At 40.0% G+C, this 21910-nt stretch overlaps 1 protein-coding gene and 1 long non-coding RNA gene across 3 annotated transcripts in view; one reads left to right on the top strand and one right to left on the bottom strand.

Moving 5' to 3' along the window:
• Positions 1 to 1038: 1038 nt before the first annotated feature.
• Positions 1039 to 21910, top strand: part of MYOZ2 (myozenin 2) — a 21731-nt gene continuing 859 nt past the window's right edge. The window contains exons 1-5 of one of the 2 annotated variants that reach the window (XM_083571915.1): positions 1039 to 1211; positions 1978 to 2079; positions 9021 to 9190; positions 12839 to 12968; positions 15753 to 15936. In XM_083571915.1, the coding sequence (XP_083428041.1) occupies positions 2004 to 2079; positions 9021 to 9190; positions 12839 to 12968; positions 15753 to 15936 (560 nt within the window). In that variant the 5' untranslated portion in view covers positions 1039 to 1211; positions 1978 to 2003. Of the gene's footprint in view, positions 1212 to 1977; positions 2080 to 2606; positions 2754 to 9020; positions 9191 to 12838; positions 12969 to 15752; positions 15937 to 21910 lie in introns of those variants that run through there. The other variant, XM_083571916.1, reaches the window with a different exon arrangement.
• LOC310742557 overlaps positions 13328 to 21910 on the bottom strand; it is a 20933-nt gene continuing 12350 nt past the window's right edge. The window contains exon 2 of the long non-coding RNA XR_014538552.1: positions 13328 to 18751. This is a non-coding gene — a long non-coding RNA (uncharacterized lncRNA). The remainder of the gene's footprint in view (positions 18752 to 21910) is intronic.

Genomic DNA, 21910 nt, shown 5'->3' with positions numbered 1-21910 from the left:
AGCTTTCAGTGGTAAGGCATTAACTGGTGATCTATCTGAAGGTAAAGGCCAGTTTCATGACTAGTGAATATAAAAGGGTCAGTCGTGTGATGTCTAAAAGCATTTCATCTTTATTCAACATGAGAGGGTACTTCACAGGTCAGTTCCTCTAGGAAAGTGTAGAGGAACACTAAGTAGATTTCGTTATATAATTGTTGTGTGTTTATCAGTAGGATAGGCTTTCAGTCATTAAGCTATCACTCTAGAACTGCCCGTTTTTAAAGAATAAAGACAGACAGAGGCTGATTTGTTCATCTCCAAAACTATAGCTGCATGATAACAGGGTACAGCTTGCTTGGGATATCTGAGAAACTACTTCCCATTTCATTCCTCTGGAACAACTCACTATGAGATGTCAAGTATGGAGTATGCTGTCTTATCAAGCAACAATAGCTACAAAAAAGCAAGCATAACCACTTTAACATGGTAAAACTAGCTGTATGCAAATAATCAAGTGTTCCTTTAGCCTGAGCATGGACAGAAGCAGTGTGTAAAATGGAAATTTAGGACTGTCATTTCTAGCAATCTGCATTAAAAATCATGCGACTGTCATATAGGACTTTATCCTCACCCCCCACCCAAAGTCAAAATTGTTTTTTTTCAGTGCAGACAACTCTGCAGAATCTTAAGTGCAGTCTTTGTTCAACACTAACTTCAGCTATTAGGCAGTATACAAGCATGGTTTTATCTTTCAGCAAAGGATTAGTCCATTCCAGTCCCATCAAATATAGTCTTTCCCATCCATATATTTAATTGACTGTATTTTTAAAATATCTTTCTTCTAAATTATAATGTGGAGATTATCATTCTCAAACGTGATGATGGGACAAGCTGTACAACTATGAAGAAGTGTTCTATCAAATATTTCAACAAGCTGTGGAAGAGATACACACACTGTTGTGGTGCGTGCGGCAGAATCCTTTCTGTTCTCTTCTTTCGCCAGGAAGATATGAGTGGCTGGAGTGTTTGCTTCTATAAATAGTTACTTTATGTCAGTTAGATGCCAATCTTTTTAGAGAGGGTCAGTCCCCAGTTTGTCTTGGTACAAGGCATCATGCAGACCCAAGAACAAGCATAGAAATCACTCGGGACCGGATAGGTCATCCCCATTCATCACAAACTCCATAAACTTCACCCAAAGCATCAGGATCACTGTTCTCCAGAACAATAAGGTAAGTGTATTGTTTCCTGAAATAATCTGACATTGGTTGTCCTATGAGCCGGCCACTTCTAAACTTACGAACAGTAAATGGACAACATACAATTTCTTGCACTTGTTTTGCAATGCTTATTTATCTAGATGGTTGTTGAATAACATGCGCTAGCTCAAAGATTTGACTATTTCATCAATTTTTGGAGGGTTTGTAAAAGATGTGGTGTTTCAGAGGCTGCAGGTAGGAAAATAACACTGAAGTCATTCATGGATGGGTATATAACTATACAGTGGTACCTCAGGTTACATACGCTTCAGGTTACAGACTCTGTTAACCCAGAAATAGTACCTTGGGTTAAGAACTTTGCTTCAGGGTGACAACAGAAATCGTGCTCCGGCAGCAGGAGGCCCCATTAGCTAAAGTGGTGCTTCAGGTTAAGAACAGTTTCAGGTTAAGAACGGACCTCTGAAACAAAGTACTTAACCCAAGGTACCACTGTATATACAATATGGAAGCTGAAGGAGGCTTGCCCATCCTTGTGAAGATAAGCAGGCATGCGAAGAGGTAAGAAGGCCCGTATCACTGTGTCACATAGTTCGCTTTGTACATTCAAGAAACAGTTGACTCATTGGGGCTTCATATGCAGTGTTAGCACAACATGCATCCTTTCCTCTGTGTGCAAGAAACAGTTCCCAATAGCTGAAGTGAAAAACGCAGAATATTATTCAGCTCCTGAGGCCATTACTGAATAGCATCAATATGTCTCTTTCCCTTCTCCTTCTAGTAAGAAAATCGCACCGGACTATTGCAATGCTCTCACATTCTGACATGGTCAAAGAGAGGAGGCAGCAAGCATCCGCCATCATGAAAGAAATCCAGAGAAATGGTATAGCGTTAAATCCCTGTTATGACTGTATGTCCCTTGTCACTCTCTAACCTTTCTTTTTAATCTTATAGCATTAACTTTCTTACAGCTTTGCCTCTGGGTGTGCTGCCATAAATAATCTCATGGGGCTATCATGCTGCCTATGGTAACTAATCCTTTTGTAGTTGCCTCTTTTCATTTGAAAGCTATTTTCAGATGAACAACTGTTGTGGAGGAATGAAGTAATCTAACAGCTGATGTACATTCTGCCTGGATTGACTTTCGGAATATTATTTGGGGAGGGGGGTTAATATGTCTGGATTCCCTATTACAGAACTATTCACGCAGGGAAGATGTATCTCTCCTCAGTTTTAGAGCTGTCTTTTGTATTTTCAAAAATTGCAACAAAAAAACCCCCCACAAGGATATTTGTAATATACGCTGTGTTTCAATTTCCGCCTCCACCCACTCAAAGCTGTCTGTAGTCTTATCCAACCATTCAAGGCGCAGTTCCCAACTAATCTCTGTTAAGAAATGTTTTGCATTAGGGTTTTTTGCCATCTTTGGAGGAGAATTCTGACAGGCTTGTTTGACTGATCTACATTTCCACAAGAAGCAGTAGGAAATATGGCTTACTATAGAGATGACCAAACCAGTGGAACTAAGCAGCCTTCATCTGAAGACCACTACTGAGGGTAGGCCCCCAGATCATATCACCCTCTTCTCTTCACCAACCCCAAATGCTGAATCTCACATCTAAACACCCAAACATTCTTCAGTCAGTTTATGCACACATATTCACTCACATGCAAAACCAGGCTGTTCTTATCTAGTGGCTAGATAAGATTTTCCCCTGCCTCTTCCAGAAATGTCACTTGTCTGTCATTTTGTTGGATGGGTTTGCTGTCTGACGTTTCTCTATTAGAAACCAGGGCATATACACCCATAGCTCTATGGCTCCCAGTTCTTCTAGTACACCCTGATTTATTTATTTATTAATTATTATTACTATTATTATTATTATTATTAGAAATGTCACTATTAGTTTTTTGGAGTAAGATGGTGTGTGATCGTAAACTTTAATAATCACATGTCAGCTAAATGTGAAAAAAGTGTTTCCTGAAATGGTCAAGAATGCTGCATTTTGAAGTTAATATTACAAAAATCTGCTTGACTAGGCATTCCCCCACTGGCTTGTTTGTGATATCATAAGCCCTGTTAGAGAGCAGGAGAAAATCCAGTGACCTGCCTTTTCAGGAGACCTTCCCTCATACCAGTGTAAGCTGGCAGGGAGATGGATTTTGCAAAAGATTTCCAAAGACTTCAAGTGTTCTGTGGTTAATTTATTTCCTGGTTTCATCGTATGTTAGGGCAGTGCCATATGGCCCCATTTCTGAATGTATTTCCATTCAGCCCAGATAGGATATGCACAAGGGAAAGTGGTCATTTGAATACCATATGCTCAGATCCTCGCTTGCACTGTCTGTGGACTGGAAACAGAACCTAAAACTAGTAATGACATGAATGTAAAACACAGCACTGAAGTTCCCCTTGAATCTGCAAACTGAAGGCAGATGGACACATACTTCATAGAGACTCCCATTGCATAATTTTTCTCCCTCATACTAGGGCTGCCACCATTTAACCTGGCATCCTATGGACATAGCTGTCAACTTTTCCCTTTTCTTGTGAGGAATCCTATTCGGAATAAGGGAATTTCCCTTAAAAAGGGGGGAAAGTTGACAGCTATGTCTATGGACAGTCGGCCATTTCATGCATCCATGGATCAAAACAATTAGGCCATCAAGAGGTTTGCTGTGACCACAGCAAAAGCATGTGCAGCTAGTTACACGGTGTTAATTATTTTAATTATTAAATACTAAACTTGAAAAGGGATCATAGTGCCTAAGAGTTATTGCAGCCCCTTATTAGCTCACATATGAATTTTATTTTCAGAAAGGGTATGACAACACATCTATTTCTACATGGGCTGGGGAAGTATCATTCATTCTCTCGCTTTTAAAGCGTTGTTGCTGCAAAACACATAGGTCCAAATTCAAAAGCTTCCCTTTCTCTAGTGGAAGGAGTCATCAGTGAAAGGAAGCGATCCAAGCCATAATTTTGTAATGAAAGGCAGAACACACTGAAGTTTCTTCAGATCACATAATCATAGAATTGTAGGGCTGGAAGGGAATATGAGAGTCATCTAGTCCAAACCTCTGCAATGTAGGAACTTTTTTGCCCAACGTGGGGGCCTAAACCCACAACTTTGAGATTCAGAGCCTCATGCTCTACTGACTGAGCTATAATTCAACCATAAATACCCTAGTTCTGTCCCTTTAATCTGATGAGCAGATATAATAATAATAATAATAATGGTGGAAATTTGGTTTTATTATTTAATAATGGAGAAAACATGATTTTTAAAAAAATAATAGGGAAAAGGACATCTTAAACACTTTTAATTTGAAACTTTCTTTTTTTAATTAAGTAATTTCACCAATCAAATCACCCTGTCCAATGTGTTTCAGTAAGTCCATGTGTTGTGTTTAGGAGCCAGATGTAAAATATTATAATAAGCCCAGAAAGCCACATTTTCTGGTATCTGTTGACTGGCTTTTTCCTTTATATTATATTATTTCCCTTTTATTGTATTATTTCCTTTATACCCACTAAATCATTTTGTTTCACATAGGAAGTGCTGTAATCTCTCCAGAGAAAGATAAATTCATTCCCTCTCTGGAAGAATCTGCATTTCCCACCATAAACTTCATCTTTCCCCCATCATACAAATTTGTGTTCATAAACAACATCAACATAGTGTGACGTTTATGGCAGTGTAAACTCCATTAGACCTGAAGAATTGCTTAATTAACTGTACAATTCTGTATAAGTCTACTCAGAAATGAGCCTGTTTGAGTTCAAAAGGACTTTCCTGGGAGTAGGGATGGAGAAGAAATTTGATGCAGTTTGCTTTTAAATATGAACTTCCTTAATTTACACCTTCCAGAACAATATGGGAACCGGAACACAACTAACCTTCAAAATCTTCACTTCTCTGAATTTTGTAATGCAATTCCCCAGCCAAGTAATGTGTAAAATAAAAATAAAGATGCATATACTAGGATAAAGTGTGCATAAAAATGTGTACAATAGTAAAAAGAAAAATCACACAAAATGCGTTACTGTATATAAATGCAAAAATTAAAACACTAAGGAAAATTGCATACAAAAATGTGTATTTTAGAATAAATTCAAAATAAAATGCTGATAAATTTCCATGACGATATAACATCCCTGCCCCCCACCACCCACAAAATGTTGTGGAAATGTAGAGGGCTGAAGTTTCTATTGGAAAAATTAGAAATGTAGAGAAACGAAAATGGACAAATCCACCCATTCTTACCTGGGAGTAAGTCCCAGGTATGTGTGCCTAGAACTGCCAATTAAATTGAACAAGTCCATTGATTTGACTGGGTCTACTGCTCCATGGCTGACAGAAGTTGGTAGGAATCCTTGTATTTTGGGTTCTCATGTGAATTTCCTATATGAGATTGGCTTCCTCTTGTCTCCACCTTTTCTTCTCTTCATCTTCTTTGCACTTAGCTAGCATCAGACAAGATCTATGCACAGCTTAATTGAAACAGACTGCAGAATTATGTTTTAATTGACAGAAGGCTCAAATTAATCTTACACTTAACATTTCTGGGAAGCTGCCTAGACACACAAAGTGGTTTAAATCCTCACTTGAAACATGAGATGACTAATGAAAGTTCTGGAGCAGAAAGGCCGAGAGAAGCATGTGTTTGAGGGATTAATCAAGTTCAAATATATAACGTTCACTAGCAAGCGATGTACAAGAGGTCAGTCTGCAAAAGCCAGCAAACCCTGTTTTATTAAGACAAGAGAAGTTGTGCAGTGCAATCTCAAGCATGTTTATTCCAGGGTACACCCCACAAAGTTCAGTAGGGGCTTTAATACCTAGTTAAGTGTGTTTAGGATTACAGCCTAAAGCAGTGAGTCCAGACCTAAACCAAAATGCCATTTTGAAATCTGAAAGTATTTTTGATTTTTGGTTGGAATAAGTTGATTATGGTACAGAAAGAGAATATTATCCAGAAGGAGACATATCTCTCATAGGTGCAGCTGGATTCTAATGTGCCAATGCTTTATTTGCTGTAATCTTATGCTACGATGTTACAAATAACCTTGGGGAATTTTGCTGTAGGATTTTATTCGTTAGTTATTTTGATGGTGTAAATGTAAATTCTTATAGTTAGGATAGCATAAGCACAAATTCTTAAAGAAAAACAAATATGCAACTGACTGCTACCAGTTCTTTTTGAAATCTCTTGTCCTCAACCCTGTGCACATCTACTCGGAAGTAAATCCTACTGAGTTCAGTGGGATATACTGACAAATAAACACACATAGGACTGCAGCATTTTTTAACAAATAAGATGGTTCAATTTAGTTTTCCAACTATAGTCAAGCTGTTTGAATGAATGCTTGGTTCCTATTTATAGTGGCTTCAATCACCAACTCCAACCCAGAAAGTCAGGGATTGCTGTTGATGTAACAACACTTGCACATGCATTTTCCCAGTTCCATATGCCAGCTTATCACCCAGCTCTTTGTCAGGGGCAAGTAAGAATTTTCTCCAGGTGGCCAGGCAGGGAAATTTCTTTCTATGAGAAATCAGTCATTTGAGGAATGAGGGAGGACTGTGGATATGCCACAAATGACTTGTGTTGGTATGTATAGGCAGACAAGCTAGTAAAATGTTTTGTGAGCTACTGACTTCTCTGAACTTATTTCTAAATCTGTGATCAGCATTCTTAGCTCTTACAATACTGGTCAACTGTTAGGCAGTCAGGATGGGTAAGGAGACTGGCTCTGGTTCTGGTTTCACTTGCCTGAAAGCTGATCTGGGGATTACTGTATTTTTCCGTCTATAAGACGCTCCCATGTATAAGATTCCCCCTATTTTGGGGGACTCAGATTTAAGAAAATGGGGGGAAGATGTATCCGTGTATGACACCCCCTAATTTTTGACATTTTTTTTTAGGGGGGGACCTAGTCTTATACACGGAAAAATACGGTAAATGAGGGGAGAACTGTGTACACCACTTTAAGATCCTTGGAGAAAAAGGTGGGATATAAAGGCTATAAATAAATAAATAAATCAGTCCATCTCGAGAGCAACATGTGCTGTATGGTCTGCAAGGGAAGCAAAAGTCACTCACTTGCACCCTGCATACAGAATGTAGTTAAATGTTGAGCTTTTGAACTGTTAGGCAGCAGAGACAATACATTACCCTTCATTGTTGTTTCAGCACTCTGAGAATTGCTCCCTGCAAGTTTCATAACACCACATTAATTAACACAGCTTATTAACCTTCTTCATGCTACACAGGATGTCCTGCTGTTGTTTTTGAGGTCTGAACTTACCCAACTCAAAACACATTTTCTGAGTTTTTGTTCATCGCTATTTACATTTGAAAGAGGACTGCCAGACTAAAACCACACTTACTTTCTGGAAGATTCATTTTGAGTTTCTCCCACTTTCCTGTGGAAAATACCAACTGGCTGGCTGGCCAGGGAAAAACATTTGGGGATAATTCAAGATTCATGAGACAGAAATTTAAAAATAAAGAGGATTTGTCTGTGGAAAAATAGTATTTCCTCCTATAAAATAAAATGGCAGAGACCCTGGTCCCATAGTTTTATGTAGCTGAGAAGTGGTACATAAAAGAGCTTTTCTCCGATAGAGCTCTGATTGCATACTTTGACTGGGAGGTGGGAAAACTCAGTCCATATTTTCTAGATCTGGGGTCCCCAATATGGCACCAGTGGGTACCCTCAGAGACAGCCTTGCAACCTGCCAAGGCTTCCTGGGCCTCCCATAACAGTGTAGAAACTGGATATCCCAGTTCAAGTATCATCCAGTCAAAGTTAAGTGCTTTGAGGAATCACACATATCAGTGGACACAATTAATGTCAGCAGTGGACATAGATAGTCAGATAAACAAAAAATCCATTGAGTGCTCCTCATTGGCCACCCAAATGACTCCAGAAAACCCACAAATCAATCCAATCTAAATCTTTATTATGGTCATAGCATGAAGGCAATAGCTCCCCACCCTAACTGTTGCTTTCTAGCAACTGGAACTCAGTGGAATCTATATTATTCTATAATAAGAGCTGTTGGACAGTGTAACAAACTTCCACGAGAGGTAGTGGACTCTTTCCTTGGTGGTTTTTAAGCAGAGGTTGGATGGCCACCTGTCATGTATTATTTAGTTGAAATATCAGCATTGGTTGGACTAGATTATATTTAGTTGAAATATCGGCCCTGGCTGGGGAGGGCGGGGTATAAATAAAAAATTATTATTATTATTATTATTATTATTAGATGACCCTCAGGGTCCCTTCCCACACTACAATTCTATTATCTTGCCTCTGAACATGGAGATTCTATGGACCAATGCCCCACGAAGGTGTCCAGTTGCTATCAATGCACCACTGATAATACTTTTCTGGAGCCCAGAGACCACTGAGTGACTCAGTCCCTGCCATTTTCCCCTGATGGTTTGCAGGTGTGGGACTGTGCATCCTAGCATCCCATGCATCCTAGTAACATGAATCTTTGGTTTAATCCAGACTATGTATGTTGGTTTCATAAATTTATGAAGTGAGAGCTGCTGTATGGGAGTAACAGCCTTTCCCCTGCCAAATCCCCAGTGGGTTTCTGTGGCAAGTGAAAACCCTTCTCATGTTGTCTACGGGCAAAAACCTCCGCTGATGGTCTCTTGCTTAAGAGATCACACTCAGCTTTGCTTTGCCTCTGTTGAACCCTCCCACTGAAATCAACAGAATTTACTAGAGCGTCACTTTAGCTGAATCATACCAATTACCTGGAAGAATTTTTCTAAGAAATGTGTACTTATATTATTTTGCAGAATCACCTGGAATAGACCTTGGAAAAAAGGTCAGTATCCCCAGGGACATCATGTTGGAAGAGTTGTCATTGTTAAGTAACAGAGGAGCGCGGCTATTCAAGATGCGCCAACGGAGATCTGACAAATACACATATGAAAATCTTCACTTTTTATCCAGCAAGCCAAGAAATGTGAGTATTTTACATTCTATCACTTTTTGTGTGCATGTCTGGCCTGCACAATTAGTGACTCATCAAAGTGAATAAATCAGCAGCAAGGACAAGAATCTCAAGGGGCTTAAAAAGGTCTGTCTGCTGTTCATTCTGTTTAATAGCCAGAAGTACTACAGTCTTGAATATTAGATGTAAAACAAGAAACTACTATCATATGCCACTGCAGACAAGGAATAAAGCAATCTGATTTCAGTATGGAAGGACAGGATATAAGGTAACAGAACAGTTAAGAGCCCAGAAACTGATAGCAAAGGGCAGAAGGAAGTAGACTAGAATAAAAGGTGAGAACACTAAATCATAAAAAAAAAATAAGCATATGCTGCCCTTGGTCCTTTGGGAAGAAGGAAGGGTATAAATTAAAATAATAAGAATAAGAATATAGAAGCAAGGGCAAGAGATAGGAACCATACAGATAGGAAGAAATAGCAATGGATACGTCAAAAATATGACAATTTTTTATTATTGTTGAAAGGCTATCAAGCAAAGCCTCATACAAAAAAATTAGATTGCAGGCAGGTCCTGCACCCAGTTTGCAATCCAAAAGGCAAAGTAAGATTGTGAAAGGAAGGGATATAATAGGAAAGGAACCGGAACTGAAAAAAACAGAGAAAACAACAAATATTCAGGTGTGGTTTAAAACAGGGGGAAATGATGGAGGTGTTTTGACATCAGGAGGCAGGGCATTCCAGAGATAAGGAACAAAAAGAGGAAAAGGGTACAAATAAGAGATAAGATTTTGCGGTTGACAAGAAGCAAAGTACTACTAGGACATAAAGAATGAGAAGGACTAGAGCTATGCAATCAGAAAGATAAGAAGCCGGAGTATTGAGATATTCATAAGCTACTAAAGGAAGATTAGATTGGGTCTTATAAGAAAATGGAAGAGCAGAAAGAAGAAGAGAAAAATGGGTAAACTTAGGGTACAAGACAAACTGTGTTGTGGAACCTAAAATAGGAGGAAAGGAAAGTGACTGAAGATTATTATCTTATGCCAGAGAGCATTATAATGATCAAATCTAGACAGTATAAGGGTATTAAACAGGGTCCGTACAGTATCAATTGAAACAAAAAGTGAAACTGACACGCCAGTTTATCTGTCCAAAAGCCACAATTCCACAACACAATGGGTATTGCATTGTGAAAAGAACCTTAGAAAATGGGACAAAAGTGCTAATATCATAATGAGGGAAACAAGCACAATGTTTCCCCATGTCTGAATGCACCCTTAGACTTAGGGGGCTACAGAGGCAATCTAAGAACCCGAAAGGACACCATACCAGGACTCGAAAAGATGGGCTCAATCTTTTGCTGTCAGTTGAAATGCATTGGTGTGGTGTAGCTTACAGTTCTTGTTGCCAGATATATGGGAAACGATCATCACTCACAAGTGGCAAAGCACCAAGTTATTCAGGTCAGTTCAAACAAATGCCAGTAAAAACATCTCTGCATTCCAGAGAGACAAAGGGGTTGCTTTGCTGCCTTTTTTAGGTGGAAGCTATTTTAGAAAACTAGCTTAACACTCTGTGCATAAACTGCTATATTCCCCCCCCCCTCAGTCCTTATTGTTTTACCTCCAAAACCCATATCATAACTACATGCACTAGCCTAGGGATTCTAAAGCTGGAATCCACAGTATACTTAAGCCACATCCACACCATACATTTAAAGCAGTATAAGTATTATGCCACTTTCAGTCACCATGGCTTCCCCACAAAGAAATGGGAACTGTAGTTTGCTAAGGGTGCTGAGAGCTGTTACGATTTTTTTAATGGTTTCCTTTGCAGTAGATGCATTGAAAGGGGCTGCACTAGATGACCCTCTAGGGCTATTCAGACCACATTTCTATGATGCTATGGTATATAAATTTTTTTTAAAAAAAAATAAAAATAGGACACTCCTGTTTCCCTCACAGAGCTACAGTTCCCATTGTGGTTTAACAATCAACTCTTCACAAACTACAGTTCCCAGATCCCTTTGAGGAAGCCATGACTGTTAAAGTGTTAAAGACAAAGGCTTTAAATGTATGGTGCAGATGTTGCCCTGCTGGGTAACTAGGGGGTAAATTACATTAAAACACACTATTTTGAGTAAACATGGAAACAACTGCATTGTAAATCTTGTGCTATGTCAAGGCTCCTATGGGTGGACAAAATCTGTTTGAATTTCTCAGTCGAGGACTCTTGTTTTAAAGCCTTGTTTGTATTTCTCTCTCCCCCCCCCCATACCTACAGAAAATTGTCCTCAAAGGCAGCCTATACTTACAAACCTTTTCATTTCAATGTCATGGCTAAAATAAGGTTCTGACTTTTTAGAGCGCTCTAATTCTATGTTAAAGAAACAATGATTAAGGCTTCGGATGCAGCCATGGAACTAATGACCCAGCAGAAAGAATGGCTCACTCCAGCCTGTCATTAATCTTTGTGAAGTGGCCTGCGCTGAGGTTATTATTATGATTACAAATTGAGGTGTCATTGCGGGAATTCTTTATGGATACTGCTTAGGGATAAAGCCAATATTTAGGTGTCCAAGTGAGGTAAGCATGACCAAACACAAAGGAAGATAGAATTCCTTAACAGATGAGGAATTTCAGCTGCATGGGGAGAGAGGGGAAGCTGCCAATCAAGGCAGCAGGCAAATTCCATCTTGGAGGGATATTTCCATCCTAAATATTACAGCAGTTACTTATCATCCCCAATTTTCTTTCATTGCTCAGAAACGTCATTTGTTCTATGTGTGAGTCCTACTTGGCGGAAACTATCAGAGCCCTCTCAATTGCTGGAGCTATTAGACAGCTTTGTGCCTAGATGTTTTATTAAATTCAAGGCCTTCTTAGAGAACTCTCTGACGTCACAAAAGTGTTGCAGGAAATGTGCTAATGCATCTCCCAACGTATTTTTTCTTTTGCTAAGACAAACAAGGAAGGGCAATTTGGGTCAGGACTGCTGCCCTTGGGGGGGAGGGGCCATTCTAGAATGTTTTGCCCTCCAAAGTTAATAGCAACTTTGTGGGGTAGGGTGTGTGTGTGTGTGTGTGTGTGTGTGAATCAGGGTCATGGTGTCAAGGGAGGAAGGTTATAACCCCTCCCCCCCATTATGTACCTGGATCCAAACTGAATCAGGGCACTTGAAGTAGTGAGGTTTCTGGAATAAGGTCTGTTTGTTTTGTTGGGGACAGTGAGTACATCATTTTAAAATTAGGGCACCATCTGACAGCCTTTGCTTCAGGAAAAAGGATATTTTAAGAGATAACTTGTTTCCCTAGAGCACAGGAGGCCTATCATTCCCAACTTGCCAGATATTTTCTATTCTAGCTTTAGAAAGCCAATTAATCTCTGTGGCATCTTCATCCCACATGTCTAAAGCAAGAATAACACTTCAGCAGTTCAACGGGGTGCTTGTGAGTATGTGGTGCTCAGACAGCAGGATAGGAAGGCCGGAAAATAAAAAAAAAAGTGGTCAGGAAAAAAGAAGATGCTTGAACAAAGCATTTAGTGTATCAGTTTGCCAGTTAAGAAACACCAAGGAACCAGGACACTGTTTTCAGCAGTCCTTTGGCGTCTCTGTTATGAACCTGATAGCTGTGCTATTTCTTATCATTCAAATGCAGCGCAGCGAGGTCATACAGTGCATTCAGTTGGATGCTAACAGCATGGAGGCAGCTCAAGAGCATGCACCAACAACACCTCCTAATACCCCTGATCCACGGAGTCCGCCGAACCCCGAAACCCTTGCCCCAGGTAAGCCACCGTGGAATATCTCAGCCAGACAAACCTTTTATTTTCCAGGCAAAGTAAAAACAATCAAAATTCTTCCATAGAGGAGACCTACTATGTGGTATCTTTAGTGGAAGCATAGATGAGTCACCTATGACCTCTGTGAGGTGGCCAAGGCAAAAGGGACAAAAGTTACCTCATGATAACTCTACCTTCACTGTTTTCCAACACATAAATCTGCCATTAAACTTGCTGGCACATCAGCAGCACAATATGAAGTAGTCCCATGTGAATCAAGGTTGATTTTTTTTGGTCTTGCATGAGGATTATTCTCCCCAAACCTTTCATTCATAGTCCAGAGTGCAAAATAAGTCATTTGTATGTGCAATTCTTTTCAGCCCTTTTTATTGTATGATTTTAAATCACCTTGAAATGAAAAGCAATTGATACATGAAAAGCAATTCATAAAATAAATGGCATTAAAATAAATCATGTTCCATGTTGCCATCATAATAGCAGCAGTTACTGGTTGAGGTTAGAATAGGATTTACCTCTATACAATCTACACTTGTTATGGAAATGTAAATGCTCTGGTACAAAAGTTCAAGCTTGAAGCAGGAGGTTTGGTTTATTCTTCTGCATTTATTGTGCTAAAACCTGTGAAGGCCCCAATTCAGTGAGATTATATCTTTGAGTTACTATCTGTAGAATGCTGGCACAAAGTTCTTCGGCCTGGATCTACTAAATGTGTAGCTTCTTTATTTGAAACCAATCATAAATGAATAGATCTTATTAAAAAGGTCAGGAGAGGTCACACAAACAGAGTTATCTTATGCACAACAAAGCTCTGCAACTCTATCTGTCTGTTTTGGTTGCTAGGGGAAATCTTTCAGCGGATGCAGACTTGACCAATTATACAATATTTAGCGTGAAAGAATGTTTGAAAGAAAACCCTTATACAAGAGTAAATAGGAGGACAATTTGGCTCTCTGGTAGCAAGAACATTTTATACAGTAGCAAGGACACGTGTTTCCTTTATCTAGAGGCACTGAGCAACAAAGAAGTCTTTTCTTTGTCTGCCCTTTTCAAAACAAGAACTGAGAGATTTATTGGGGCATAATTTGTAAACTGATCACAGCCTTTTCGCCACTTGTGCGACTGCCGCATAATGGATTCAGCACCATATTTATGTATAGATTTAATTAATTAAGGCTGGAATCCTACCCAAACTTCCCTGAAAGTAAACTCTGTTGTGCACAGTGAAACCTACACACAAGAAAGCACACATAAGAATCTGCTGTTATGATGTGTACATTGTACCAATTACATGCCCTCTTGGAAGCTTAATGTTAACTGGCCAAACACATGCTTAAATAGCTGGAGGCTACATGTCATCATAAACGTTTTGAGAATTTAATCGGCTCGTGTTGAAATGGGCTTTCCTCTCTCTTATAGATGCATGCATGCCTTGCAAGGATGTGTAGATAAAAAGGAGTCAGTGCATTAAAAAAAAAAAGTTGTCTTGGCTTCCCTCCCTAGCTGTCTTTACTCATAGAATCTTAGAGCTGGAAGGGACCCAAGGGACATCTAGTCCAACCTCCCCCCCCCCCACTATGCAGGAATATTGGCTACTCATCACATACTGCACACTTATTTTCTTCTGAATCCCACAATAATTTCCTCTCTCTCTCCATTTCTTCCCCTATGCTTCAGGCAGGCTGCCTGTCTTTTAAATTTTATTTTTCAAATATCTTCCAAGTTGATATGATTAGACATTTGTTTCGCACCTTACCTTATTATTATTTTAAAACCCTCAATAAGTTGTTTTTTAAAAAAAACTTTAAAAACTGCTCTGGGACATGAAGAGCCAGTGGCTTCATGACATCACAGGAGCCAGCCAATCAGCTTTGTGCATACTGTAGTTGGTTTCTGCTGGAAACTAGCCAAACCTGCTTCTCCTGGTCTGGATCTTACAGGGCAGATTTTACATCTGAGCAATGTGATTTGAATGCGGTTCCACAACAGTTTGGCCACACTAGTTACATGTGTCTGTACATACACTTATTTATTTCCTTATGTAAATATCTGTAAGCCACGTGTCCCTAACAAGTCCACCCAAAGTGGAGAACAAAATACAACCATAAAAATACAAACATATTATAATAAAAACTTTTTTAAATTCCAGAAGCTACACCAAACAACAGTACAATAAAATATAATCCAGTCTTTTCCAGAGCCGCAGCAATAAAACAACAGCATGGCCCATAAAAGACATCAATTAAAAGCAATTTGAAACAGGTGGGCTTTTTAAAGCCTTTAAAAAAACTTAAACTGATTACTTGATGTGTTTTGTAGTTTGCTTTGCCCCTGTGTGTTACAAAGTGAGATCACTGCAGGTAAATCTCCAGGTTTTACAGTGTATTTTGAATATATGTTAAATATGCCAGTGTTATTAAAAAAAAATGTTTGAGCACATGAGACAAGAGTTTTCCACTCACAGTCTTCTACCTTTCTCCCCATCAACCAAGATATATTTGTCTAATACTGCCACAGCTGAAATTCTATTAAATCCTTAGACTTTTCTTGCCAGAGTTAATCCATTGTTTACAACAGAATTTAGAAGAGCAGCATTGAGGATTGTGGCTGAAACCACAATCTTAAGCAAATGATCTTTAAGTGACAATTAATGTAGAACCTCTTACGTGGTGCCTAGGGGGACATGGTGAGAATAAGTTGGAATGTTGTATGAGACAGTTGGGAGGTTGCTACTGCAAAATCCAAACACAGTGTATAATTTTCCTCTCGAAGGATATTCTGGACCACTGAAGACAATTCCTCCTGAGAGGTTCAACACTACATCTGTGCCAAAGTACTATCAATCACCTTGGATTGAAGCCATCAGCAACGACCCAGAGCTGTTGGAGGCCTTATACCCCAAACTCTTTAAGCCTGAAGCAAAGCCAGAGCTGCCTGACTTTAAGAGCTTTAACAGGTAATTTTGACCAATAAATAAATAAACAAACACCAAGTTTTATAAGAGATGGATTTGTGTGGAAACTGTGGCTTGGAGCCTAAGGCAAAAGAATGGAAGAAAGTTTGCAGAAAGAAAGTTTGCCTCCCCCCTCACACTGCACCCCATCACACATAGTTCAAGGGGTAGCCCTAAGCCCCAGAGAAGCTTCTGGGAGAACTGAAAACTTTTCTGGGAGAACTGAAAACTATATTTAATTCCATTAATGTATCAAGCCCCTCACCCTTTGATCCAGGATTACACTAAATTCAGGAACTAACTCGTATGTGTACACCATCAGCCTTAGAATGAACAGAATAGGCTGTATCGCACGCTGAGATTCCCCTACACTAGAGGTGCCACAACCACCATTTTGTCTGCCATGAGGCCAATGAGTAAGACCAGTTAAGACCTTGGCACACATATATTTCTAGGCATTATATCCTCCCTCTATCTCTTGGTTTATAGATATGCAAATTGTGGTTTAGGAGTTGGGATCTAATCCCACAAAGATCTAAGGCAGGCGCAGTTGCCACACATGTTCCTCTCTGTCCCTTAGGGAATCTGAGAGCTCACAACGTCACTAGATAATCTTTAGTCAACAAGAAGCTGAATTTCTGCGTTTGTTTATACCTTTTTTTAAAAAAAAACACCCACATTTTCAGACTTTTTAAAACCAGCAAAAAGCTGGTGAAATTCTTGTGAAAATAAAATCTAGGTACAGTATTGCATACAAAGAGCCGAGTGTGCTAACGGCAAGAGATAAACAGAGAAAGAAAATGTTTACATTTCAAATGGTGTCCTTTGGCTTTTAGCAGAAGCTCTAGACATGTTGACATTGACTGGAAGTATTTTGGGAACATTTTTACAAAACACCCAGGCTATGGCGCATGCTTATTCAAACTTGATACAGTAATTTCATTTATTGAAACAGTGCGTGTGGTGTGTGTTTTTTTTTTCTTTCTTTAATGAATAGCTTGCATTTAATTCCAAGTGACTAACACAACACAAAAAATCCTTTCAGAAAGCCAAAAGGTAGCAGTCCATTGCTACAGAAAACAGGAAGCAGGCACTGCATGCCTTTAGCAGCTGGTCACGACTAGTATTTCCATTCTGCAGAATCAAAGGAAGCAAATGTCTCAAAGTAAGGAGTGAGGTGGCTGGCAACTGGAGCCCTACCACACTGTACCTGGCATAGAGATAACCACAATCTGGTCCGCCATTATCAACAGGAGCCTCTGATTCCTCCTGCAGCTGCCACCAACTTCTCTCATAGACTGCCAAGATCCACCCTCATTCAGAAGGCTATGCAGTGGGGGGGGGGGGGACACATGGGCAGCGTAAAGTTGGGTAGCTGTTTCTTGCCACCTTGGAGCCACGCAGTAGGATGAGGCAGGGGGAGAGGAAGATGCCATATATGGCAAAACCTGGTACTGGCTGTTCTTCCCGAGGATATGGTCTCTTCATAAAATGATGCAACAGATGCTGATGGAAGTGATCTCATAATTGCATAAGCTGTGAATCAAGACAAAGGCCCCATTCAGACGTAACAAAATGATACGGCTTGTTGTTACAAGACCAGGCTGGGGGTGAACTTTGAGCTCACGTACCCCCCTTCCCCACACAAACAAAGAAGCGCAGTGGGGAGCAAGCAAGCCTGAGGCTTACCCTGACACACTCTCACAAGAACAAACCATGGTTTGCTACAGCTGAGTGTCCTGTGACACTTAGAGGCAAAGGGCACAGTACAGCTAATGCTGAACATGCCCTTCTATCTCCCATAGGGTCTAAGCTGGAGTGAAAAGTGTGTAACTCGACTGTGTTGTGCTGTAAGGCTGTGAACCTGACCACAGGTGGCCTCACTGAAACCACTAAGATTTACCATATTGGCCTGAATATAAGCCACACTTTCCCCCCAAATTCCAACCGTGAAAAGTTAAAGTACAGCTTATGTTTGTGACCTTACAGTATGCAGCCAGGAATGCGGGGCAAACTGCAACAGGAGCACGGCAAAGTAGCGCCCACCCCATATGTAGTCCCCCGTCCTCTCCCCCAAGGCCGGGAAGGAAGAGAGCAAGAAAGGGGAAAGGCCACCAGCAACACAGCATGGCTCCCACTCCCCCCAGCCAGCATGCAGTTAGGAGCAGCAAGGAATGAAGTGGCTTATATTGGGGTCTTTTTTCTCCCCCCTCTCCAATTTTAAAGATGCGGCTTATGTTCCGGTGCAGCTTATATTCGGGCTAATACGGTAATAAGCCTAGTTGTTCTCAAGACCTCAACTCCTCTGATATTATTTTACTGATAACCTGAGTCTTTCTGCGCAAGAGCCTACTTTGAAATCATGGAAATTTTGGGAGTAAAGAAGCCTAGCAAGGCACTCAGAGCAAATTTGGGGCAGGGAGGGGAACACACCAAACATTGGGGTGGGGTGAGAACAGGGCAAGTATTTTAAACAAAAGCAAAAACCCACAACTCCTCGCATATATTTCTTTCTGTCGGATTTCTACTTGGCTGCATATAAGAGTCCAACAACCAAATGCCTATTTTTAGGCTCTCTAGTCATTATAAGTAATTAATTTGATTACTGTTTCGGGAAAAATGCAGAAAATGACATCACATTCAAGAGACCCCAGTGATATAATCGTGACACCACTCTTTCAGTGAGTCAGGCCCTTCTGCTGGCGTTGTGTCACTGCAGGAAGAAATATTTCCAGGAATTGTAATTCTGGGTTTTTCACATCAGACACAGACTCATTCCTGATCATCGAACTGTGAAGGCCAACTCCCACTTCTGAACCTGTTAAAAAAAAAAAAAGCTTTACACCAGGAAAGCAATGTGTGTTTCTAATCAGCTGCTATTATTGACTTTAATAGAATGGGCTCAGATAAAAAGACCGAATTCAGCTGCAACATCCCCTCAGTTATCAGGCACTACCATATTGGTGTAGTGTTCACATCCGGCTATGACAATTCATAACAAACCTGGAATGGATTCAGAAGACAGCTAAAAGGATCCAAGAGACCTAGGAGGAAAATGTTATTTATTATTACTTCATTTATTTATTTTTGAAAAAACGTATGAGTCACAGTCTCTGCCACAATAGGACCCAAACCAATGCACAGCACCTCAAACAACAAAAGCCATAAAAGGCAGCATAAAACACACTAAAACTATAAAGCAGTCAAAACACACAAAGCAGTAGCTGAAATAAGGTCAAGATGATCTAAACCCAATAAGCAGCATCAGCAGAAAAAAGTAAATAAACTATGTAATCCTAAATGTTTGTTTAGAAATGTCTTACTGAATTCAATGGGACTTCCACTTAGGTGGGTATAGGATTGCAGACCAAGCAACTCAAAGGCCTGGAAACTACTTTCAAAACAAAACAAAACAAGAAGTGAGAAGATTATTCACTTGGCAGCAAAAAGAAATAAAAATTCAAGTAGATATTTGTGGGACAAGTGTTCCAGCATATGGACACTGAATTTGACCCATCCTCTCTGAGAGAGAAACAAGATGTTACATTAATGATGAGAATACAATTAGTACACACCTTTGTTACATCAGCAGTAATTTTGGCAGAGCTTGATCACCTCAGAACTGTGCAGAATGTGGAGGGCAAGTTCCACGCTCTCTGTGCTATGATTATGACAAAAGTTACTTTTCTGATATTTGTATGTCAAGGGAAACCCCCACTGGTGCCAGTGGGAGCTTCCCTTGAAATCCAAACAGCAGCATCAGAGACGAGATGTTGAGACTGCGGCAGGGAAAGAAAAGGGTTAAACTCTTCATCCCCATGGACTGAAGGCTGCCCACCTTTCTCCACTGCTGCTATTTACATAACAACAAAAATACTTGTTAACGACATTCACACAATTATAAGATGGCCCAGACAGAGGGAACAGGCATCATGTTGGCCATTATTATTATTATTATTATTATTATTATTATTATTATTAATTACTACTACTACTACTACTACTACTGCTGCTGCTGCTGCTGCTGCTGCTGCTACTACTGCCCTGCCTTTTCCCTAACAGGAAACCTGTGTTATCCCTCACTAAAGGCACCTCAAAACTCTCTTAACTCATTGTTTTTAATTATGCAATGAATTGGGGAGGAAATTTCCTCCACCTTTATTATCATTTTTTCCAAGAAGGAAAACTATCCAAAAGAAGAACCCTTGGTGAGAAGTGAGGCACCACAGAAAGCCTGGATGTAACAAGAAGCAGGCTTGACCGGTTATGCCTCCCTCCCTTGTCAGTGAAGCAAAGTTCCCCTCCTGAAATGGATTGTTTTCAAAGCACTAGAAGGAATCCAGTCCATCTGGAAGTTGTTCTGTGTTACTGCACTGAATGCAGCAGCCCAACTCCTCAAGCTACAAAAGCATCTCCTGCAGGTTGTCATGTACTACATATGTGCCACAAGCTTTTAAGCCACTGATTCCACAATAGTAATTTATCCAAATCTGCATCCTTTTCTTCTATTGCAATGTAAAGTTGCTTTTCCCACACTGATTGCTTGGTAGCCATTGCTTTTTGCAAGAACTGCTAGACACTGTTGTTGACCATACCAAGAAGGGGGAAAATGATGGGGGGGGGGGCAGAAGTAAGGTACAAGAAATATAGTGGTGTTGAGGAAGGGCTGCAGCTCAGTGGTAGAGCATGTGCTTTGCATGTGAAAGGTTTCAGGTTCAATCTCTAGCATCTCTACGCAAGGCTGGGAGAGATCCCTGTGTGAAATCTTGGAGACCCACTGCCAGTCATTGTAGACATTGCTGAGCTAAATGGATCCATGATCTAATCCAGTATCAGCCAGCTTCCCATGTTTCTATTAGAAGAAAAAAGTTAAAACTGGATACCACCTCCTTCAAATGTTTTATCAGTTCACAAAGACCAACACTGGGGCTCTCTGGGCTAGATTTGAAACATAGGAACTGAACTGCATTTCATGAAACATACAACAATGGTTGTGTTCTAACCTACAATTATATGTGATTAATCATTCCTAGTTGTTGTGTAACTGCATTGCATATGTATGGTCACCTGCTTTCGCAAGTCACAAAACTGGGAAATGAACCTAAGCTCAGGCTAATTTTTTTTCCTGTGTAAAAGACCTGCACTTCTCTATTACAATCAACAAGCTTTATTATGCTGGGTTTTGATTGTATACAATGAGTCAGATTCAAATTACATGTTTTGCTTTCATAAAATGTAGGGCATTACAACTCCTTGACATCATCCAAATGATTGCTTCAGAAGATTTACTCTTGAACTTTAACTAATTAATTACTCTGCTCTTCTTTATGTTGATCCCTATCCAGAAAACGTGTATTCTGAACATTTGATCTAGTTGTAACACATTTTGTTTTTAAGAAGGTACTTCTTTTAAAATATTAGAAAGCTATTTCCTGACCTTTCAGAAATCTGCCTGTAATATCCAAGACTGAAGGTTACGAGGAACCAGACAGCTCATGTGTATATTTTTGGCAATGTCATTAGGAAACAATGACAATATGTTATGAAATAGAATTACATATGAAGCTGTCTTAGAATTAGTCAAAGCATTGCTCCATCTAGACTAGGACTGTCGTTTCTGACCATTTCTAGAAAGAGATTACAGTGGTACCTTGGGTTACATACGCTTCAGGTTACCGATGCTTCAGGTTACAGACTCCACTAACCCAGAAATAGTACCTCAGGTTAAGAACTTTGTTTCAGGATGAGAACAGAAATCGTGCTCTGGCGGCATGGCGGCACTGGGAGGCCCCATTAGCTAAAGTGGTGCTTCAGGTTAAGAACAGTTTCAGGTTAAGAACGGACCTCCAGAACGAATTAAGTACTTAACCCAAGGTACCACTGTAGTTACACACATTTGCAGCAATGAGTTTCAACTACAGTATTAACTTCTCTAAAGCAATTCAGCTGAATTTTTCAAGGTTTTTCTGTAAGGTAG

This window comes from Podarcis filfolensis (genome assembly GCF_964270895.1).
Source record: "Podarcis filfolensis genome assembly, chromosome: 9".
Lineage (NCBI taxonomy): Eukaryota > Metazoa > Chordata > Lepidosauria > Squamata > Lacertidae > Podarcis > Podarcis filfolensis.
This window is presented reverse-complemented; position numbering and strand designations above follow the sequence as displayed.